Genomic DNA, 14,864 nt, shown 5'->3' on the forward strand with positions numbered 1-14,864 from the left:
CTATCTGTATATAATTTAACAGTTTATTTCTTGTGTTATATATATCTATCTTTATAAATAAATACATAAAATTATCAGCAATCTGGTTTTATCTCTTTAGAGAACCTTGCCTAACACATACATTTTCTATTGTGTCTAGTTTATGTGAGACAGAACAATTTAAAATGCTCTTGAAAACAAAACAGAAAGTAGTTTTCCCCTGTGGTGTACAGATAAGTTCTCTGGTCTCGCTTTGATCTTTTTACTTTTAATTTCTTTATTGTTTTGATTAATTTTACCCATAAAAGGCATTGACCATTTCATCTTAGTTTTCATGTTTTTTAATTAGCTCAAAGCTTTTAGAAGGAATCGGCTTCTTTAAACCTCCTATCTGTTGAAGTCTGTCTGTTTTTTCCCTTTGATACAATATCGTATCTCAATCACATTAGTTACCTTTTCCCCCAGTTGGTTATTCTTATTCACACTACCTGAATGACCTACATATTATTGGAATAGCATACTAATTAGTGTACACTAAGCTTCTCTTTACAAATGGATTTTGATTTACTCAGTATTACTTAAACAGCAAAAAAATTCTTTTCAATTTAAGATTAGAATCATATTCTTACTTATTCACTTAAATGTAAATTCTTAGTTTACATATACAAAATTTTGGGTTACTGGTTTTTTTATTTATTTAACAAATTTTTGAGCACTTTCCATGTTACATCCTAAGAGAAATACGGTACAGTAGTGCGGAACACTGTCACCATCGCTACCATGATGTGGCTTAGCACTGGGTACTTGGATGCATGCATGACTGCAAATGTGGATTCCTTGTATAAAGTGAAGTAGATCTGTTCTGAGAGGCTTTATTAATAACGCCTGTCAGACTTTCTAAAGACGTAGCATTTGAGATTTGAAGATGGAAAGAAGGAAACTGGGTTGTAAGTGAGTTAGAACAGCATGTGGAAAGAAAGGGTTGGGGACAGAGATGAGAAAGGTTGAAAAAAATACTAGTATGAGTAGTCTCTCAAAGGGGAGGAAGAGTGTTGTGATGCAGTGTGAGAAAAGGCAAACAGACCCCCATAACTCTGGGAGCCATGTTTAGAAGTTTGGCTGTTAATCTAGACAGAACAGAAAGCCACTCTGCCTCTTTGTCATTTCTTTTATAACCTGCATTTTCTGATATTGTGTGAATGATGAACACCCCCCCCCCAATTTCACTGTAACTTTTTTGAGGGTAGAAACATTATTTTGTTTAACACTCCCAACCTAGAATAGTTCCTTTTATAGTGTAAGAATTCAATAACTATTGCAGCAATCGAAAGAAGAATGGGTGGCAGAGGATGGAGGGCAGACAGACAGTAGGAAGGAAGGCAAAGGGACGCTTGAGTGAATGAAGGAGGAGAGTATGGAGGGATCGAGACAGTAGAGGAAGAAGGACCACAGCAAAGGTGTGGGAGGAGAGGAATGGGTGGGTTTCAGGGAGTAACCCAGCATTTTGTTCTACTGGATACTTTGACCCTGAGTGTGAAGGGTGGGAGATAATTTATGAACATCTTTTTAGTAACCTCGTTAAGATAATAACGTATTCTCATGAATAAGGAAAATGGTGGTGCATTAGAGATAAGTGGAGCAATCAATTAGGAAATAGATTTAATAAGACTTAATTTGGGATTAGATATGGAAGATAAGAGATAAGCTCGGGGTAAAGGATGACTCCCAGGTTTCTCCAAATTACACATAACCTTTCAGTTTTAGCAGATGATAATACATTAATCTTTCTTTCTCTTGCTCTGACCTTCTTCCCCTTTCCTCCATGAGCTCTTCATCTTTCAGTGTTTTAAATCATTTTCCTTGACACCCCTTCTTTCTGATTATTCACTCTAAATACTTTTGAAGCCTTCTCTCCTTTCGGGGAGGAACTATCCACAGGATGTCCCTTCATTCAGTCTTGCTGGATGGCGGTTTTCCAGGGACTCTTGTGGAGACCCCTTCTGCCCATTATGAATTTTTTGGTGTAACATTTTCTGTCCATGCCAGTAAGTGGCTTCATGATTGGAGAAACTTTTTTTAAACTTCTGTTTACCCAGTTTCATTATACATTACAGCAGCAGTTCTCAACCTGTGAGTCATAACCCCTTTGGGGGGGCCCAACGACCCTTTCACAGGGGTCGCCCGATTCATAACAGTAGCAAAATTTCAGTTATGAAGTAGAAACGAAAATAATTTTATGTTTGGGGGTCACCACAACATGAGGAACTGTATTAACGGGTTGCAGCCTTAGGAAGGTTGAGGACCACTGCCATAGAGCATCCAAGATGGAGAAGCACTGCTTTCAAGGAAGACATCTATCTGACTGGCCTGCAGGTAGCTTTTAGCTAGGCATAAAATAGACTCCAGACTCTGCCTAAAACTGTGAACTGCTCTTATGTTACAACAAAAGTAATTTAGTATTAAGATAGATCTTGGTGTATTGTGTATATAATCTCTTGTTGTTTTGAAAATGTGTACGTTTCTGGACAATCAACACTTTAAGAAGCCCATATCCTAATCTAAAAGGTAAAAGAAGTGCAATGAGTAATCAATTGCTTGATAGAAGGAGTTTCTTGGATGTGTGACTGCTTATAGAAGAGTCAGTTTTAAATGACTTTGGGAAGATCTCATGTCTTTATTTAGAGAATTATGATGCTGAACTGATTTTTCTCTAAGGCCCTATTATATAAGCGTTTTAGCATTTGGGGAGAAAGGGTAACCAGAAAGGAACCGAGCCCCAGGTGACACAGTAGGTTAAACATTGGGTTACTAACCAAAAGGTCAGTGGTTCAAACCCACCAGCTCTTCTGCTGGAGGAAGATGAGGCTCCCATAAAGATCTACAGTTTCAGAAATTATATATAGGGCTGCTGTGAGCTGGAATCAGTTCAGTGGCAGTGAGTAGTGAGTGACAGAAAGGGATACATGTAAAGTAAATATTTTAACTGTCTTTGGTAGTTTTTGTAATGAGGCAAGGTATAAAGAAGTAAACATATATGTGCTGTTATGTATGTGGAATGAATATAATTGAGTTATATTTTATCCACAGAGTCTCTCTTTCAGCTCCTTTTGGAAATCACTGTTCGAAGTACTGGAATGAATGACAGCACAGGGCAGTCCTTGACAGCACTTTCCTGCGCATGTCTCTTCAGTCTGGTGGCTTCCTGGGGAGAAACAGGAAGGACACTTCAAGCTATTTCTGCTATCCTCACCAACAATGGCAGCCACGCTTGCCAAACTATTCAGGTATTTCATGCTTACTGCTGCTTAGAAAATCCTTTAGATGGCATCTAAATATGTACCTGTTCTCGATTGAAAGGAAAGGCCATATTCTGAATCTGCTATACTTTTGATTGAATGATTATGGTTTCTCAAGCATTGATTTTTGTCTCTGAGTTACTGTACTATAAGGCATTTTAAGCTTTAATATCTGTGGGATAAGCTTTTCACTATTTTCAGGGTTGAGAGGTACACTGCTCCTTATGGGCACACTCAATTCTTTTGCATGTCCTAGAAATCGAATAAGAAGATATTGTTTAAGTCCCTGCTCTCTGCCTTTACTTGACCCTGACTACAGCATCCAGGACAGATGGAAGGGCAGCCTCAAACCTCCCAACAACAGCTCAAGAAGTAGATGGGTCATTTTCTGTGGCTTGTCAAACATGAGGAGTCTGCTGATTAAATCTCTACTCTCAGTCTTTTCTCTGTCTGCCCTGCCTTCAGTCTTCTTGTTCCTTTTTATGGCACGTAATTACTTTAAAGTTTGTCAGATGCTGGTTTTCAAGCTGTGTTCTATAAACCCTTAAAGGAGCCTGCAAATGTTCAAGTTTGTATGTTTAAAATATATAAATATTTCTGAAGTTTTAGTAAAGTAGTGCAAAGAATTACTTATACCACATCTTCATAGAATCGTGACCATAAACACTTGAACTTACTGGACTTCTACGGTGATCATTTTTGTCTTTGCGCCAATAGCAGTGCTTCATAAATGAGGTTCAGGGAAACCTTCCTAGTGGATCGGAAGTGAGATCTGAATGGTGAGGGGGAAGATGTTGGTATTGTGGGATGGGAAGAGAATGTTCTAGGTGTCCTTGTGCCAAGACCTGGAGCTGAGAGTAAGAGTGAACTAGTTGCGGACAGAAAGAAGTTGAGCAATAGGACACTGTCCGATAACAGAGATAGGACTTGGATTTAGATGTATCCAGCTCTAATATTGTGCCAAACACTCGGCCACACAAAACTATGGAGTCCCGAGTTGAACTATTGAGTCTGAAGTTGATTGTACAACCCTCCTTGATATGCGTGAACTATTGAATTATATGTTAATTATAGCTCAATGAATTGAAACAAATCTACTAGGTCCCAGATTGAACCCCTAAAGTTCTTTGTAATCCTTCCTTATCCTCCCCATTCCCAACTCCAGTAAAGCCCTCTGTTGAAGGTTACAGTGTTCTTTATTATTTGGCTCCTATTTATCAACTTCATTTCAGGAAAAATCTATTGGCTTGAGTCTGCATGGAAGGGGGCAAAATCTTCCATTGGCAATATATAACTAACATCTCAAATTGTTTGGGAACTCAAATTCCTATTACTGGTCTCTTTCTAAAAACTTGAGCTAAGGGAGATATTTGATTATCTATATTTATATGTGTATAGTATTCTATGTAATATATTTAATATATGATATATAGTATGTGAAATACAGCTATATTATATTTATATTTATATGTGTTATACAGGTTGTAGTATGTGTATAACATTTTGGCAGAACATATATATCAATGAGCGCTGGGCCTAGTGTCCCTTTGAAAGCTCTGTTCTCTAGAATAGCACTTCAGTAGAAATTAATGTAAGCAATATATGTAATTAAAATTTTTTACTAGCCACCTTAGAGAGTGAAAAAAAAATAGGCGAATGAATTTTAATAATATATACTATTGTATATTATGGGCTATATTGTATGTTACCATATACACAGTATAGCTTACCTGATACTTGTGAGAGAGATGCATACTTCAGTGTTTTTAGTAAAATATACAAGTTACCCATCTTTGGATTTGATATTTGAGGGGGTACCCCCAAAAAACCAAAAATTTTTTTCAAAGCTGTGTATTTACATTTTTTTATAAAACTACCTTATTACCTTCAAAGTCCTCTTGTAAAATGTGAAATTCTATTCTTGAAAGCATTTTTTCAAACTCATCTGTTTGGATGGCTGACAGCACCTCCCTCATTTTTCCCTTCACCTTTCCTACGACATCAAATCGCTGTCCTTTCATGTCCCTCTGTATTTGTGGAAACCAAAAGAACTTGCATGGAGTGAGGTCAGGTGAGTAAGGTGCATGGGGCAAGAGAAGCATGTGCTGCTTTTTGTCCCACACTAGCACACTGAGATGGCTGCGTGAGCAGGCTCATTGTTGTGGTGGCAAAACCAGTCCCCTGTTGGCCACAAAGGAGGCCTTTGTTGTCACACACTGTTAGGCAAATTTTTCAGACCTCTAAGTAGAAAGCTTGATTAACAGTCTGACCTGCTGGAACAAACTACAAATCACTGTCTTCCTCACATCAAAAAACAAACGAGCATTGTTTGGATCTTTGATTTCACTTGAGCTTTTTTTTGGTGAGGTGATGATGGCGTCTTCTACTGGCTTGATTAATGTTTGCTTTTGGGGTAGTAAGAATAGCCCCGTGTCATATCACCAGTAATGACCTTGGGAAAAAAGTCTGGGTTGCTTCGGAGCTGTTCTTTCAAAGCACAGCATGTTTCCTTCCACTTGATGTTCTTTTTTCTGGTCAGTCAGAACCCGAGGCACAAATTTCACGACCCTTCTCATTCCCAAATCTTCTGTTAAAATTCACTGAACCGAGCTCTAGGATAGTCCAGATAACTTCTCCCCCTCTTCAATGGTCCATCGTCAGTCTTGTCGACATTTTCATCCTTTTGGGAGGTTGACAGGTGTGTCATCAGTTGCCATTTCACCTTTTTAAAATGAGAGAACCATTCCTATACCTGAGTTTTTCCCATAACACTGTCCTTGTAATCTGTGTTCAATATCACAACCGTTTCTGCTGCATTTTTCCAGAGCCAGAAACAAAATTTCACAGCAGCATGCTATTCTCTTTAAATCGGCCATCACAAAAATGAGGTTTGAGGGAAACTTCTTTTAAGAAAAAATTCACTGTGACGAGAGAACCTGCCTAGGTGATGCCACTGGGTGCACTAAGAACAAGTTACTTGATGCTTGTCTCCTGGAAAAATGTGTACTACCAAAGCTTTTTTTTTTTGAGTACCCCCTTGTGTATATATATTTCTAAACCATTTTATTAGGAGCCAGTATAGATATCCTACCATTCCATAGTTCAGTCACATCAAAAATTGTTGTACAATTGCTAGATTCTCTGCCATAAATATCAAGGAAGTCTCTAAGGGGAGCCAGAAGCAGATAAAAGAAATAGATCCAGGAACAGATTTGGACTCACTAAATTCTAGCTCCAGTTAAAGAAAAATTAGTTCTTACAACATAGCCCTGCTTGATACTCCCCCTCATGAAGGAAACAGAGAAGGTATAGATGCTATAGCACAGTGTGGTGAAGAAATTAGAAACAGCTATCAGATAGAATAGTGTCTGGGTCTTAAAGGGCATGCTTCCAAATACGAGGTGTCAGCTGAGGCCACATGGAAGAAGCACACTAACACCCATGACTCAAGGTTTGTAAATTATGTAATCCAAAACCAAAAGAGGGCATACGATCAGTTCTCAAATGATGAGATTCTGTTTTGTAGAAGTCTATGGACAGCAGTAGAAGCCGAAGATACATTTGTGAGATCTACACGGAAAATACCATATACACTCGAGTATAAGCTGAGTTTTAATGCAGTTTTTGTGGTAAAATTAGGTACCTCGACGGATATTCTGGTTGGCTTATACTCAAGTATATATGGTAAGCCTCTGGGTTTTCCCTCTAACCATAATTGACTGGTGGCAGTAAACTAGATACCAAGCAGAGTATTGGGGAACTGACTGTAGGAGATCAACATGATTAATCTAACTTGAATGGTTAAAACCTTGTCAGTGGATTTGATATTTTTTATCTGCTTCAGATTTGTGTCTTTATTATTATTTTTCTTTCCCCTGTTTAATCAGGATTCTTCTCTGGAATCTTTAATCAAAATGTCCAGTAATACTAGCAGGGCATCCATCTAGTTCATATCATCATCCAGTTTTGTCACATGGCAAAGGTGGCCATAAGCCACACAGTCCATGTCCTCCCCCTATTCCCAACTCTCCTTCTCCCTCTGCTGTTCCAGGAGGGTAGAGACCAATAGTGCTCTGGACACTGCTTGCAAGCCTGTAAGACCCTTCCAGACAGGATTCAAAGTGGGAGGTAGAACACAAGCAGTGCACACATTTTCTAGGTCAGTTAACTGGGATGCCCCATGGAACCATGACCCGAGACCGCCAAACCTAGGGACCATAGAAATCTGTCTGAAAATGACTTAATTATCTTTTTTACTCATATGCCAAACACCATTATTCTAGATTATTTTTCTTATAAATGCTTATATATTGCAAAAATGTCTTGCCTCCCCAAAAAATGCTTTTTTTTTGCTTTTTTCTTCTCTGTTGTCTAGGTGCCAACAATACTAAATTCGCTCCAGAGAAGTGTACAAGCCGTTTTGGTGGGAAAAATTCAAATTCAGGACTGGTTTAGCAATGGCATTAAGAAAGCAGCCTTGATGCACAAGTGGCCATTAAAAGAGATATCTGTTGATGAAGACGATCAGTGCCTCCTTCAGAATGATGGATTTTTTCTTTATCTCTTATGCAAAGATGGCTTATACAAAATTGGCTCTGGATACAGTGGGACCGTTAGGGTAATGCCGCCCCTTCCAGTAGTTCTTTATCACAGAGAGAGACCCATGTTGATGAATTGTGCTCTTGTTTCTAGCCTCCTCTTTAGAGAACCACCTAATTTAAATGTAACAGTAATTCCTTTAAAAAAATTCTTAATTGAAGTGTGTGCATTAAATATAATTCAACTGTTAGTATTATTTTCTTTAATTTTTAAGTATAAATCTGCTCATAGACTAATATTTGTTATTTTGCAGGGCCATATTTATAATTCTACATCCCGCATCAGAAACAGAAAAGAAAAAAAGTCTTGGTTAGGGTATGCTCAGGTAGGAAAATATACATAATAAGCCAAACTTACTTTCATAAATTGTAAAAACATGTAATTTGTATTTGTACCTGCGGTTCCTATGTGAATAGAAAGGGTATATGCATAATAGTAGGGGATTCAAAAAGTACATAGAAAGATAATGGAGTTTTCCATGAATTTTTGAACACCCCATTCCTCATCACCACTACCATGGGCCATGTGTGTGTAAAAGGTGTTAAAAATAGAACAGTTGCTATTGGACCAGTTCTGACTCCGGGTGACCTCATGTTCATCATATCAGAACTGTGCTCCACAAGGTTTTCAATAGCTGATTGCTTTGTAGCTTTCCAGGTCTTTATTTCTAGGTGCTTCTAGGCTAACTCAATACTCCAGTCATTTATTTAGCAGATGAGTGCTTAACTACCTCCTTGAGGTTCCCATTAAAAACAAACAAACAAAAACAAAAGTACAAAAACAACCAATCCTACTACCATCTGCTCAATTTCAACTCATAGCAATTCTGTAGAACTGCTACCTGCAGCTTCTGAAACTATAAATCTTTCTTCTCCTGTGAAGCAGCTCGTGAGTGGATTTGAATTGCCCACTTGTGGTGAACAGTCCAATGTTTTACTTACTGAACCCCCAGGGTTTCTTAGAAACAGTCTAGCATAGTATAAACACCATTAGTCTAGAATCCACAAGAGGTTACCTTTTAGTTCTGGCCTTTCTCTTGTCAACTGTGTGATTTTTGAAAATCCAGTTTACTTATTTGGTCCTCTATTTAACATCTGTAAATGGATCAAAATGCTTCCTATTGGAGTTCTTATTTATGTGGGTTTCTAGATAGTAATCTGTGTCGCCTTTCTGGTGAGGAAATCAGAATTGGAGAATACATCTGGTAGATTCTCCATGCTCAGCCTGAGCCCGGGACTTCCAGGCATCCAGCTCAGTGTGGGCCAATAGTTCATATTGTGCCAACCGCACAGGGGACCACGCATCACAGAGCATCCGCAAAGGGAGGAGAGAGCTAGGTCAGGCTGCTTTCTTCCTCTCATTCTCTTACCCCTCAGCCAAACGGGGCTTAGCTTCTTAAATAGAGACAGCAATCTGCTGTGTCCCCTCTCCTCTGTGGAGGGGAGCAAATGGAAGATGGAACCAAGAGGCCAGAAAGTTCCCTTGTGGGAAGGAGTACAATGAAGATGCCCCTGCACACCCATTGTTGTCAGCATCAACTGAAATATATCAGTGCATTTTAGAGGCCACAGAAATAATTGGTTGTTTATAGGAAAAATAATCCTGCTATCCCAACTAGGTAGGAGATTCTAAAATTCATTGTAGCAGATTCATTAGTCAGTGATTGTTTTTTAAGACACAGCATGTTTTGAAGTGTCTCATCCCGTTTTCTTTCTTTTTTTTAAAAAATCTCTCTTATTTTGGGTTGTTTTTTTTTTTTACCTGTTATTCTAAGAAAGCATGGAAAACTTTTTTTTTTTACAGAAATCATGGCCAGCAGTACTTTAAGCATCAAAAACCACTACTCTCTTCATCTTGAAATGGCAACTTTGAAATGATATTTCAGTTGTGTTTTCAAGTAATCGTGACCATTTTTATTATTTTCTTGACAACTGATAGTCATTTTGAGCAAAATACTTATCTTGTCCTATGTAGTATACTGTTTATATGTATCTTGAGAATGTAATAGATATAAATTGATTGCCGAATCATGTGCGGTGCGTCTCCTCCTAATAAAGCATGCACATCCTCTTTTATTTGGAGACAGCGCTTCTTGTTAGGTGCCTTCGAGTCAGACCTGACTCACAGCAACCCCATGCACAGCAGGAGGAAGCACTGCCCAGTCCTGTGCCCTCCTGACTCTTGTCAGGCTTGAGCTCATGGCTGTAGCCCCTGTATCGCGAAATATTGACATTGGTGTTGATGTTTTATGTACCTCCAAAAACTGTCCCTGGGCTTGTCTGACTGCTTTTGCAATATGTTTGCAATTTCAATATGTTTGAAATATTTTAATGCATAACACAAGAAAATGTCTTTGTTGTTGTCAGGGTTACTTATTGTATAGAGATGTGAATAACCACAGCATGACAGCTATAAGAATAAGTCCGGAAACCTTGGAACAAGATGGCACTGTAATGTTACCAGGTATGGTCTTCCACTAGTTGTTTTTTCTTCACAAGTGACTTTAGTACATGTGCATGTTAGTACATTTAAACATGTAAAAAATGATTAGCAGGAAATAGTGTGCTTGCTTACAGAGATGTCAAATTTTTTGACATGCAAAACATTTTATAGTCTATGTGAAGTTAAATGCATGTGAGGGCAATAGACATTAGGCATATCGTATAATTAGTTTTCATATTTGTTTTCAAAATGTTGCCCACCTGTTACTTTATTCCTTTTCCACCTCCAGTCCCCAACTATTTCAACTGATGAATTCCTGCAATATCACTTTGTTGTTTTATTTAACATCAAATTAAAACCAAAAATGCCCATTGGCTTTCATGTGACTTGTTTCAAAGAATATTCTGTTTACTTTTCTTGTAACAACATAACACTTTGAGCTTTCTTTTCTTTCTTTTAAAATGTTTTCTGAGACAAGTTTAAGAGTGTACTGGCATTTGTTAAACAATTCCCTCACTTACCCCTTTATATCAAACTCTGATAGAGGACTTCGAACACAGTTCATTTGGCCTTAATTCACCATCACAGTCATGGCTGTTTACATGGAGGTCGTACATCTCAAATTTTGTGCAGCACTGAGCAAAGGCATCAAATATTTTTCCATTGGAAGGTCTTTTAAACTTGCTTATCCTTTGTGAAGTGGCTCATTTATATTAACATGCTGACTGTTTAATGTGTCTGCCACTAATTTTAAAGTAAGCAACAAGCAGTGTTACTTCTAGGCACTTGACCATCTGAATGTAATTGAGAAGCACTGCTCTGAAGAACACAGTGAGAAGGTTAATGGCTCCCAGGCTGCTTATTAATTTTTTACATTTAGAAGACTTAACTCCATCAAACAATTATGTGAATATTGCTATGTTACCCAAATACGTTTGCATGACACCACATTAAGGTAAATGTCACATTTTTGTTGTCCCTTTCCTACATCTGGCAGCTTTGGAAAACAGGTTAACATATAAGAAGCCATTTTACAACTGGTTGTCTGTTTGCAGTTGAGTCTGTAAGGTAGTTTTCATTAGAAATCTTGCGCTGTCTCTCTGATCCCAATAATCATAATGATCATTTTTAAAATGTAATTTTAATACCATGTAGCCTAAAGCATTTATACAAAATAATCATGTTTTGTCCTAAAAAAATCATAGGAGAAAAAGAGAATAAAATAAAAACCACTTGTAATCCGCTTCCTGTATATGAGCCTTGTTAACATATTTGTGAATATATTCTTTTTTTCCTGTGTGTCTATGGATGTACTGTAATCATACTCTAGTGCTGCTTTTTGTGAAGCCTAGTCCTTTCACTTACAATTCTGAATATGTTTCCATGCCATTAAATAATCTTTATACAGCATTTTAATGTTAGACAATATGTTCCATTGATCAATAATGTTGGAACAGAATTCAGTTTTCTTTTTTTTGTTGCTGTGATAAATTACCTTGTAATGAGCATCACTCTCAGAGTTATTTCTTTGTGTAAGTAAGTGTTTCAGGATAATGTCTCAGAACCAAATTTCTAAGTTTTGATAAAAAATCTCCTTCACCCTCCCATCCCTGAAATGGATGAAAATTATAAAGGATTTACTTTTAAGAAGCCCTGGCCACTAACAGAGATTGCAAGTGATATGATCACTGCTGTATTTTTTTCCACCATGATTAAAAATTGATTTTAAAATGCCCCCTTTTCCATGTAAATCCCTCAGCATCATTTTACCAAGTGAAATGCAACTTTTAGTAACGTAAGGGTGGCATTCCATTCTGCTGTGTTGTGAACTTACACTGTGTTTTGGAGAAGAATGGACCAATCTTTGGGAGGATATCGTGTGTCCCCTGATACTGCCCAGATTTTTCTGAAGATGGGGTCTTATCCCATCCCTGAAGGAAAGGATCGAAGGAAATCCTTTTGAAGTCACAAGACTGGAAGACAGCCCGCAAGTCTGAAAGAAGATGCCACCTTCCCATGCTTGGATGTGGGCCACATTGTCTTCAGTAGCCCCCTCTCACCCAAGTAGGGACAACTGCCCACTACCCTTCCCTTCAAAGAAGGTGCAGGAGAAGTGACTATCAGGTCTAGAAGTGGTAGTGTTTGAAATGAACATAAATCAAGTAATGCCTTGAGCGTCACGTTCCAACTTGAAAACAACAACATGATTTTCAGCCTAGTATAGTATTGCTGAAGTGAAAACATTCTCTTTTGTTTGCTTGTTAATTGTCATTTTATCCTTTATTTTTCAGCATGCCTTTTAATTGTATCCTTATGTCATTTACTCTCTATCTCTGGTGACACATTGCCTCAGAACAAGAGGCTTTTTGCAACTCCTCTTGCGCCACTTACCCCTCACCCCTGCATTTATCTGAAATTATAATGAGTTTTTCTTCTTTGCTTTTTAGTTTAAAATCTTACTGCTTAAAGCTTGAGAAGCATCTTTCTTGTGCCTCTTTGTACTCTGTACAGTGGACTAGGAACTCTTTCTTTCGATTTCTCCTCTCTTTGATTACCAAGTCTCTTGGGCTTCCAGTGGGCCTTGTCTCCCAGTTTTATTTCCAGTTTGTGATCACTGAATTCTCTATTTGGTAAGGGTCTGCCTGTGTTTTGCATATTTATAATAAGGAAGTATGCTAGTATGAAGCTCCTGGGCAAAGATATGGTGTAATCCAGTTTATTTGGGTGGGGGGGTCTCCATTACTGCATTCTAGAAACAGAATGTTTCATTGATTCAGGTGCAAATATACACTTGGTTTCTTCTGGTAATTGTGATTAATGGAGAGATTCATCCTAGTTCCCTGCAGTTATTTTGGGAAATGTGTGTGCTTTTTATACTTGCTTGCTAAATGTTTGTTTGTTTGTCCCCCTCAACCCCCCAAAAAAGGATGCAGTATATACTTAGATGTTAGACTTTGCTTGTAGTCTCATGTTATTTATAGTAGCGTTTACTAACACCTGTTTCAGTGGTACTTCTGTGATACAGGTATCCCTTGTTATAATTGATTCAGTGTTTTTTATTGATCCCAGTGTATATACAATGCACTTTTCCACAGAGATACGTACATTCTGATAAAGTAAGAAACTCTGGCCAAGACACATGACTACTTATTGCCTGAAAGAAATGCATCTGAATAGATTTGCCTGTTTTATTAAGAATGAGCCTTTTAAAGGTTTAGAGCTTGCAAAATACACTGCTGGAAATAAGCATTGAACTTACAAGTGAAAAATTGTACAACCAGTTTTTGAATTCTATTTTATAAAGCAAGGTATATCTGTAGTTGGATACCTTAGACCTCCAATACAGAAGCTATAGGTCTATCTGTATTTTTCTGTGACCCTAATTACTGTGATGTATGTCTGAGGGTACATCGCATGTGATTGTATTGAAATGGTAATAACCATACATTGTAGTTTGTTCATCACGGTGCATGTTTACTACCAGATATATTAAATACTAATTCCTTTTGAAATTAGGTGGGTTCTCAGGACTTTGAATGTGGAAGAAATTATAAATATAACCATAAAGCTGTAATAACTAGGTGAATTACTAAATATCTGCTAATTTATAATGTCATCAAAAAGTACAGTCTCCTTTTTAGTTAAATTTATCCTTATTGCCTGGAGAGCTCTCATTCTGACTTCAGCAGAGGAGTAAAGTCATTTTATGAGGTGTTTATGTATATTGTGATATATATTTTTTCCCTTCAATGCAGAATGCCATACTGAAGGTCAAAATATTTTATTCACTGATGGAGAATATATTAATCAGATAGCTGCTTCAAGAGATGTAAGTACCCTGAATCATGAGTAGCTGGCATATGTGGAAGGAAGCCTTTTATCTGAAATTATTTCATTTTGTTAGAATATACCAAAATGAAGCCACACCTGGCCTGCAGCATGAACTGCTCCAGAGGGTTTCCAGGAAGCTGGCACTTCTTTCTTGGGTGGAACAGCTGTTGGGCTTTCTGCTAGCAGTTCAGTGCTTCGCACTAGCTCAGAAAGGCTCCTTATTAGGCTGTGTTGGTGGTAGCAGTGGTGCCGGTGAGAGGCTCCCACACCCAGCCACCCTTTGTGCCACAGAAGGAAACATTTCCGTGCCCTGCACTGCCCTCACAGTTGTAGCGACATTCAAGTCCATTGTTGCAGCCACTGTGTCAGTCCATCTCATTGAAGATCTTCCTTTTTTTGTGGACACTCTACCCAGAATGATACCCTATTTGAGAATTCTGCCTCTTTAAAGTATGAGATACTTGATCCTCATATCCTTACTTCTAAGAAGTATTCTGGCTGTACTTTTTTTTTTTTTCAATGATTTTATTGGGGCCTCATACAACTCTTATCACAATCTATAAATACATCAATTGTATAAAGCACATTTGTACATTCGTTAGCCACATCATTCTCAAAACATTTGCTCTCCACGTAAGCCCTTGGCATCAGCTCATTTTCCCCCCTCCCTCCCAGCTCCCTCCTCCCTCATGAACCCTTGATAATTTATAAATTATT

At 38.0% G+C, this 14,864-nt stretch overlaps 1 protein-coding gene across 1 annotated transcript in view; it reads left to right on the forward strand.

Moving 5' to 3' along the window:
• Positions 1-14,864, forward strand: part of MYCBP2 (MYC binding protein 2) — a 284,541-nt gene that overhangs the window by 50,444 nt on the left and 219,233 nt on the right. Inside the window, exons 5-9 of the mRNA XM_004711247.4 lie at positions 3,067-3,263; positions 7,651-7,893; positions 8,128-8,199; positions 10,241-10,337; positions 14,072-14,145. Coding sequence (XP_004711304.1) covers positions 3,067-3,263; positions 7,651-7,893; positions 8,128-8,199; positions 10,241-10,337; positions 14,072-14,145 — 683 coding nt within the window. The remainder of the gene's footprint in view (positions 1-3,066; positions 3,264-7,650; positions 7,894-8,127; positions 8,200-10,240; positions 10,338-14,071; positions 14,146-14,864) is intronic.

The sequence above is a fragment of the Echinops telfairi genome, unplaced genomic scaffold (genome assembly GCF_000313985.2).
Source record: "Echinops telfairi isolate 266 unplaced genomic scaffold, ASM31398v2 ScPeMD7_11;HRSCAF=52, whole genome shotgun sequence".
Taxonomy (NCBI): domain Eukaryota; kingdom Metazoa; phylum Chordata; class Mammalia; order Afrosoricida; family Tenrecidae; genus Echinops; species Echinops telfairi.